The sequence below is a fragment of the Cibotium barometz genome, chromosome 54 (assembly GCF_041138505.1).
Source record: "Cibotium barometz isolate CiBa-2024 chromosome 54, ASM4113850v1, whole genome shotgun sequence".
NCBI classification, from domain to species: domain Eukaryota; kingdom Viridiplantae; phylum Streptophyta; class Polypodiopsida; order Cyatheales; family Cibotiaceae; genus Cibotium; species Cibotium barometz.
The window spans coordinates 24,789,012-24,798,721 of NC_141099.1; the positions used below are offsets into that span (position 1 = coordinate 24,789,012).

Consider the following 9,710-nt stretch of genomic DNA (forward strand, 5'->3'; position numbering starts at 1 on the left):
AGGGAGGTATGTTAACCACTCCATATGTTAACATGGTTTTATCTGCCCGACCTACTGTAAGACGCTTTGATATCTTACCCACTTGAACATGCACTTATCTTTTGTAAGATGGCAACATTGAAATATATAAAGTGACCTTACCTTGTGTAGGAAAAGTTTAAATACATCACGTCCATACTTGCTTAAGACTAGTAACAGAGATTAGACTGTGTTTAAATTTGACTGACCTAGCATAAAAACTAATCATTTGTATATAAATCATTTTTAACAAAACACAATCATTCCCTTGCAATAGAATACTTGTGAGCTCCTCTTCCCTCTTCTTGCTTGCATGTATGCTAATGAACCTTGCTTGTTTAAAGAATACATAGAAGATAGGTTCGTTTGTAGGTTTCCCTCTTGCATTAGCTTCCTCTTCTTCCCCCACCTTTTGTGAGAGAACCACCGTGAAGATGAATCTCTTTTTGTCTCCAACTAAGCATATAGCTCTTCCTTTATCCCGTTTGCAAGGAGCTCTGGTGTGAGAATGAAGTGAAGATGCAACGAACGAGCTAAGCATCCACATCGAGTTACATTTGTAGCTCAAAGGCAAGGACCGACAACACATGACTCTACAAAGCTACGGTAAACTCTTGACTTAAACATATATGTATAGTGTTTTCATGATATGTATGGTATTGTTAATGTGTATGATGTCAACATGTAGAATGAGACATGTGGCACATGGCATGCCAACTTGAAAACTATGATGTCACATTCACAATTCTATGGAACAAAAGCTCACCAAATTTTAAAAAGCCCAATACCAAATCCTTGCCCAAAAAACCCGTACTTTCATTTCTTTAACATTTCTTCCTTTGATGATTTCTTGAATCTTCATTTAATTCAAATCCATGTTTAATTCTCTTTCTTCTAACTATGTCAGTTTTTACTTTTTCTTTTCCTCCAACTCGGACTCTCTTTCAGAGTCACACTCTCTCTCTCATCTCCAATGCACTTTCTACCATATCTTTTAAAGTTAGTGTTCCATGTCACACAGTGTTGCCAAAAGCCATTGATAATTAAACAAGACTTGTCACAAGCATGGTTTAAAAAACTGGATTATGCATTGGCATTGTAGAAGTCATATACTAATGGAAAGTTCAGGTTATTTCCCGATGTTGTACAATAAGCAAGTGCAATCTTGACTCCATGAGGGTCTACTCACAAAGCTTCAATTCACCAATTCCATCAATCATAGCATACAGTACATGCTATGATATCTCCACTCCCATCATTAGCACCGAAGTGTAAGTGCAAGTTCATGGATAGATACCACTGTAGTAGACAAATCTTCATGGATCAACCATCAAGCTAGGTTTCGATTACATCTCTTAAGGTAAAGGGCAAACTCAACCACATTGAAGCCTAGCACTACAGAGCGTACATGCACACACACGGACACACACAATAACTAATTGGGCAGTTGCACCACTTAAAAGTATTCATAGCAACTTGAACGAAGAATTCTGCGACCAAAACTTCATGGAAATTCTACAACAAAGAGACTGGCTACAAGCATTGTTCATTGAAGTTATTAGAAGCAGATAATGCAAAGAGGCTGCCTGAACAGTTCCCCTCTGACTATTCAAAACAAAACTTTGGTATGTGGCATTTTATCCTCCATTGAACCTGCCTTACACAGTAGGAATACAACAAAGACTCGCCAAAAACAATGGCAAGTTACTAGAATTACAGACGTGCAAAAGAGACTGCCTGCACACTTCCACTTGATTTTTCAACACCAAAACCTTGATTTGAGGCATAGCTGTTCTTTCAGAAAAGAATGCAAGTGTGCCCCTAATAGTCACTTGAACCTCAGATCTACATTCCCGTCACCAGTTATCAGAAATCATGACTTGATCATGAAAGCCATGACTTGAGCACCAAAAGTAGTGAATATAATACAACATTGGACATGTTTTATTCAAATTTCAATCCTGATACTAAGTAGAATGATGCAGCAGCCATAAAACTGAATTTCCTCTTCTAGTTAAGCGAGAAGAGATAATTTTTCATTTGGAATAGTAGAAGTGCAGCACCTGTGAAAGAGGTAGCTTGTTATGTAGCTGGCCTCTGCCAAAAAGCAGCTCACATGTGTCTTTCACGAGCTGCACTGAAGTACACACTGTCAGGAGGGTCTGAATGTTACCCTAACAGGGCAATGAACCATCCACAACTGTCATGCAAATACAAAAACAAGTAAAAAGATGATCAATAGCACTTGTTTGAGAGGCTGAGGGGGAACTGAGGTGGATCATCAAGCCTCTTTACGGGCGAGCTTAGAACCAAAGGCGCCACCTCCTTGTAGAATTTGAGCTCGGAACTTCATTAGCTATGTCTGAAGAACGAGTTCGAGAAGAAATGGAAAACCGTAAAAGCCGAGACATGAAATTTCTGCCTCTTCTCCTACCAGGTACTTGGCTGCCTGAGCCAGACTGTGTGTTACTAGCATCAAATGGGGCAGCACACCGCAGGTTGCTACCATCAAGTGAACCAGAATCGATGTTGCTGACACCAAATGATGAGCTATTTGCAATATCTGTTTCCACTGTGACAGGATGTATCTCATCATTGCAGGATATCGAGGAAACAGAATGATTACTGTGCATGGAATCAGATGCCCTTGATTCACTGTTAGGTTCAGAATGTGATGTTTGCACCAATGTTTCTGCTGTTGACATTTGGTTTTCTGCAGTTGCATTATCATTTGTACCAATGCCATACAACAAGAATGGTCTGACAAGAATACCAATACCTGGTATTCCAACTATAGCGAGCCCTTGCTCTCCACTGCCACCAGCGCCAACACTCCCTCCTGCCATTGTTCTTATGACCAGTGAGTTTTCCTCTGATCTCTGAGACTGGCTTTCAGGGGGGACTTCAGACGGCATCTCGTGCCGGCACATGGGACATGAGCTATGCATGGCTAGCCATGGCAGGATGCAATCAGAATGGTACACATGCTTGCAGGGCATCTCTCTGGCTTCCCCCCCAATTTCAAATATTTCCTTACAGATGGCACAGTAGATGTCATCTGCTTCCAAGCTCTGCTTACTGATGGTGAGAGTGGGCATGGCTTCAACGGCAACCTTGGAGGCAGGCGCGGATCCATGTCGCTCTGCATCTCCCCCTTCAATAAGCTGCTGAATAAGAAGGTCCCCTCCCGGACCGAGAAGAAAGTCCCGCACATCGACAAGCCTTCGTGAGTCCGAACCTTGGCCTAACCCTAATCCTGCTCCGTTGTTTGCTGCTGCGGCATCGATGCTTGATCTGCCCCCTCTTCTGCCAAAGAAGCTCTGCAAGCGATCGACGATGTCGAAGCTGGATTCGCCATCGGGTGACCCTAACCCTAAACCTAACCATAACTCGAACTCCTCGCTGCCTGCAGCGCCAACAGCTTCCGATCTGGCCCCTCTTCTGCTGAAAACGCTGTGCAGGCGATCTACAATGTCAAGACCCGTTGCACCATCGCGTTGCCGGTCCCTGCTTTCTCCGTCTTCTGAATCGTGTATCCCTAGCCGGCTCAACAGCGAAACAATCTCGCGGCTCTGCAGCAAAGCGGACCTGCGATCCAGCCATCGCCGGCGCTGGAAGCGGCGACGGAATCCTTCTCCGATGCCGCTTCTTGCCCTGAGGGAGAAGTCACCGGAGAGAAACAGAGCCGCAGGGGGGTGCGGAGGAAGGCCATTGATCTCCTCCACGAAGCCGCCGCTGCAGAAGGGGCAGAGGGGGTGAGATGGCGAGGGTAGTCTCACAATGCGATGGCAGGAGTGGCACCAGAAAGAGGAAGGGGGGGTTGCCATAGCTGCACAGAGACGGCGAACACAGAAAAGACTCGGCCTCTGCTGGAGACCCTGAAGAGTCTTCCTGCGAGCTGCCATTTTGAACCCTTCCTCGAAGACGAGGTATTGTATACGGTCTACGTATGTATATAATAAATTGCCCCTCGTACGTACATCAATACAAACACGCGGGGCGGCCTACTCTCCCTTCAAGTTTAATAGAATACCCTGTTGTGGATAGAAAATAATGTTTGACTAGACCTCACAAGCTCACACTTAGGAATGCCTTGAGACTTGGAGAAAACATGTGTGTGTATATGTCCGCGCGCGCACGTGCATGCACATGTGTATGCGCACACGCACGTGTTTGTGTGTGTCAGAGAGAGAGAGACAGAGAGAGGGGACGGGTCCCAAATCCAATCTCACAATGTGCAATTTACAAATCAATGTTACTCTTCCTAGAAAGCACTCTTACCAGGCCTACCCAGCCACCACTTTGGTGTGAACTACCTCTAGCCCGATAGGTATCCCTCTTGCTCTTGTCTCCCTGAAGGGAGGCCTTGGGTTCAAGTGATACAATTCTGTAACAATCTCTCGCCCCCCAAAAAATATATTCACTCTCACAATGTGCAATTTACAAATCAATGTTACATCATCCTAAAAAGCACTCTTACTAGGCCTACACAACCAACACTTTGGTGCGAACGGCCTCCAGCCCAATCTATAGGTACGCTCTTGTCTCCCTGAAGGGAGGCCTTGGTTTCAAGTGGTACAATTCCGTAACAATCTCTCGCAAAAAAAAAAACACATACACACACACTTTAGTCATTATCGATAATGCTTTTAGACATGTGAAAAAACAACCATGATGGACCATCATCTTTGGTTTCTCAGAGGTAGACTCTAAAAAGCATACATCCGCTACAAAATTTTTACTTACTGTCAAACATGACATCATGAATTTCTCCCAATGCATGGATAAACCATAATAGCGTCTTGCAATGTCCACCACATAATAGAAAGGGTGTGAACAAAGAAAACGATTATGCATAAAATCAATGAAGGTCTCCCTCAAAAAAAGGTAGAATGTGCTAATTAGAAGAAGATGAGTTTGTGCTAATGGAATGGTACGAGAAAATTAGTCAGGATTCTTGGAGATAAAATATTTTTCACAATCACCTCAATGTTCTCATCTATATTCTCGCATACAATCTAGAGCTTACAAGCGCATATCTTATGAAACTAAAAGGTCTTTACAATCTCAAGAGCTTGTTTTTTAAGCTTGAAGTTCTTTTCTTCAGAAGTGATATGCATCATACTTTTACACTTGTGTGCATCACTCATGCCACCTACATGCACACAAGAAGGTTTAATATGAACCTATTTTCTATTAGCTAATAGTGTAACAAAGTCGTACAAAAGAGGGTGGTCAGAGTATCTTACATGTATGCTTGTTTATAAGAAAAGATTCGAGAAGGTACCTGTATTTCCAAAACCATGTAAACATAACAAATAGCTTGTCACACTTTGAATGGAGATTAAATGAAAGGTTTTTTGAAGTGAGACCACTAGGCTTTTGCACAACACCACCTAGTCCCTAAAATCTTGAATTAGAGCTTGAAAAGATATAGGTAAAATTATAACCATTCATATTTCGGTATAGTCTTGCCATCTTGCGATGCATAAAAGATAACACTTTGGGAATAATTTGCCCTCTTAATTTATCAAGATGAAGTTTCTGCAAGTCATACAAATCCATCCTAGGAATGACTTTAATTAAATTTTTCACATGTACATGTTAAGCTAAATTTTCTAGTGCTGGTGTTGTGGTCTTAAGATATTAGTGAAAAATATATATTAGATTACTATTATCACCATGGTGATGATGACAACTCCTATATCACCTACATGGAGAGGGCAACAAAAAACAGATCTATATACATGATGGTTTTTGTGTACCATAATGTGTATGTATACATAGCTGTGAGTTAAAAAAATCACTTTTAAGTTGAAGAGATTGGTATTTAATACATGATACACCTAAGTAGACCCAATTAAAAAATGGTTACATGTGCACTCAAGTGATATTATGCATTTTTTTCTAGTGAGACCCTCGAGAGATGGGGGGAAAAATATTACACACTCCTTTATACCGCTATTGAAATATTTTTCACATATTATTATAATAGCTTACCATGTCCTTATCCAAATCACACATTGAGTCTTTAAGTGTATTACTAAAGCTTTCATATCACAACTATTACACTCAACCACAAATCACCAAGCATTATCCTTACTCGTATGTGTCCTTCATAGCAAAAGTAGCATGGCTTGCTCATAGGACCACAAATAATTTAATGCATACACCTTGTCTACCTCCCTAACAAATCTTGGCATATCTCTAATCTAATTTTCTTTTTTTTCAAGCCCACTTTGTGTAAAATGAGATCTTTTAGCCTAGGACACTATATAAAAAACTCTAATTTAAATAGCTTTGTTTAATCAAAGACATAATATACTTGATTATGGGTATAGAGATACACTTATAGCCATTTATTAGTATGTTTATCACCTCCTAACAATATAAAAGAGTATATATTTGTATGCACAAAAAACAAGGCTACATGACCTCATATGGCCAAATTTACCATGCAAGGGTGATTTTTTTTTTTGCTATTACTATAAGTAGAACCCTAATCTTGATTCCTTTTTTCTATTACAAAAAAAAAATTTTCATTTGTTCAAAAATGTTAGAGAAAGTGTAATCAAAATTGTCATGGTTAATGGAGCAAAGGAAAACATGTGTAGAGATTGTTTCTAGGCCTGTACATTGAGAAGCTCAATTAATTTACTCATTTAGTCTATAATCACTAAAATTAATAGGTCTAGGGTACTATCAATAGTCAGACATGCTCCCACATTATGAGTCCCTTTTAAACTTGATTTGAAATACCTCTCATCGCTGGCCAAAAGATCAAATAAGCTAGTTTCAATAAGATAATTTTGTATTCTGGGCCTTATTTCTAATAATTCTCCCTCTTATAACTTGCCTATGAAGGGTAATAAAAATATACATGGTTTTTGGAACATATGCATATGAACATATGTATGTATACATATGTGTATCAACATATGCCTATGAAGGGTAATAGAAAGTAGGTATGTATACATGGTTTTTGGAATATATGCATATCAGCATATATGTATACATATATGTATGTATACATATGTGTATCAACATATATATGTATACATTTGTTTAAGATTAATACTTAACAATCCTATTATAAGTGAAATACATTGTTAGGTAATTAATGAGACACCTCAAGTAAATGTAAACACTACAAGTAGAGCTTATTAAAAAAATGGCCTTGTGTGCACTTAGGTGATGTCATGCATCATTTTCAATGACAATCTTTTTTGTTTAAAATGAGAGAGTGGGTATTATAATTAGATGCCCATTCATGTAGATTAAAACCCAAGTACTTCCTCTTTAGTCCTTCTTTAGTTCCTCTTTAGGACATAAGAGCACTATCGCTAGAGGAATTTTAATGATGTTCTTAAGATTTTGTACATAAAGACCAAGAACATGGGTTTGAAGGATCAACTGTAGCTCAAAAATAGAGACCCACTAGATGGAACAAATCTTAACTAAGGTCATGAAAGTTAAAGAGGTCAGCAAAAACCTTAAGAAGGATGTCAAAACATAAGCACAATGGAACTTAAGAAACACAACTAACAAGGATGACTGGGTCGAGTACTTGAGGGGTGGTATAAGATGCTTGTGACCATCCCTTCATGTACCCTATGCTCCTCTATCTGACAATTAGAGGAATTGAATATCTAATTCATTGGGTTTCTCTCTATTTTCTAGTTCTGTTTGGTATGATTGAAGGTGTTTGACTGCTCATCCTACCTTTTCTCATGAACTTTGTATCGCATAACCCCTTAATCTACTTTGTATTATTGAAGGTGTTTGACTGCTCATCCTACTTTTTCTCACTAACTTTGTGTCGCCTAACCCCTTAATCTATTAATCTACTTTTTTTTCATAAAACTAATCACCATTTTGGGTTACTAGTATGAACTCTCTAAAGAGTAATTAAGCAACTACTTGAAATAGTTGCTAGACACTAATCTCTTGTGTTGAAACCAATAATAGGTACTAGTAAACACTCTCTAGCCCTAATACCAAATTTATAGCTAATTTAATTGTTTGCACAATCCACCATTCAATAAATGTGATACAAATATGCAATAGAACCTTTCTCATAGTTGACATTGGTGCCAACCTTTGTTATTTCCTTTTTTCCCACTTTCCCTTCTTCTCCCTTAACCTAGATTCCCTCCTTCCGCTCTAAAATAACTTCTTCTTCCACTCATTCATATATGTTGTGCTCTTGAAGTTGTAAGTAATCGAATCTTCCAAAATCTTTCTTTCACATAACCATAAGCTTTTTCATGTTGGTAAAAATCCCTAAAACTACATAGAAATAATATCAAATTATGTTTTTTATACTCTAGTCTACTAAGCTTTAAAATTCCATTATTTATGCATAAAATATATATGCTTAATATCACATAAAGAAGGAATGCTTAGTGAAGTCATGTATATGGAAGCTTGAGTATGGAGGAGCAATGCATAAAGTGAGAAGAATTGTGTATGCTCTAGCTCAAGGGACAATGTGGAGCTAAGAAATGCCTCTTAAAACATACAAAAAATTGACTTTTATATAAAATAGAGGATAATGCTAGAACACTTTATACATAGTCTTAATAATCTCTTTACCTTAGTTTATTTACACTCTATTAATGGCTAGGCACCTATCCTAGTGCCATCATTGGTGTTAACTGCTTAATATGTGTATCCATAAAATATCTATGTTAATTGCTTAATATGTGTATCCATAAAATATCTATGTTTAATATTACGTAAATAAGGAATGCTTAGTGAAGCCATGTCTATGGAAGCTTGTAGCTTAAATATACCAATAAAGAGCTATACATTTGATTATGGAGGAGCAAGGCACATAAAATTACAAAGAATTTTGTAGCCTCTAGCTTGATGGTGGACAATGTGGAGCTAAGTAGTTTGAATCGAATGCTTTCTAAAATGAACGAAAAAATGACTTTTATACAAAAGAGAGGATAATGGTAGAACACTTTATACCTAGTCATTCACTTGATAATCTCTTCATCTTAGTTTATCTACACTTTATTCATATCAAGCAAGTAAACCTTAGTTTTAATGGTGGCTAGGCACATCATAGGGCATATTTTAGTGCCATCATTGGTGTCAATTTGCTAAATATGTTTATGCATAAAATATCTATGTTTAACATTAGGTAAAGAAGGAATGCTTAGTGAAGCCATGTCTATGGAAGCTTGTATCTTAAATATTCCAATAAAGAGCTATACACTCGATTATGGAGGAGTAATGCATAGATAGAAGCATAAAAATGTGAAGAATTGTGAGCCTCTACAATGTGGAGCTAAGTAGTTTGAACTAAATGCCTCTTAAAATGTAAGAGAAATGTAAGAAAAATTGAGTTTTATACAAAAGATAGGATATTGGTAGAACACTTTATAATGGTAGAATACTTTATATAAAAGATAGGATAATGGTAGAACACTTTATACAAAAAGATAGGATAATGGTAGAACACTTCACTCAATAATCTCTTCACCTTAGTTTATCTACACTCTATTCATATCAAGCAACTAAACCTTAATTTTAATGGCTAGGCATGTCATAGGGCATATTCTAGTGCCATCATTGGTGTCACTTGCTATATATTATCCGATATATTGAAGATCCAACTCAAAATGTCTTCCCATCATTAGAATGGTGAGAACCAATCTTTGACTATTATCTTGTAGCATTTG

The 9,710-nt window shown here is 38.2% G+C and overlaps 1 protein-coding gene across 1 annotated transcript; it reads right to left on the minus strand.

Annotated features, from left to right (window-relative positions):
* Positions 1–1,546: 1,546 nt before the first annotated feature.
* Positions 1,547–4,064, minus strand: LOC147607976 (uncharacterized). Its single transcript, XM_086789768.1, has one exon. The coding sequence runs from the start codon at positions 3,921–3,923 to the stop codon at positions 2,322–2,324; it is 1,602 nt and encodes a 533-aa protein (XP_086645894.1). The 5' UTR covers positions 3,924–4,064; the 3' UTR covers positions 1,547–2,321.
* Positions 4,065–9,710: the final 5,646 nt, after the last annotated feature.

Excerpts from the sequence above, each read along its gene's own strand:
- LOC147607976 (XM_086789768.1), bottom strand. The coding sequence starts at position 3,923 with ATGGCAGCTCGCAGGAAGACTCTTCAGGGTCTCCAGCAGAGGCCGAGT.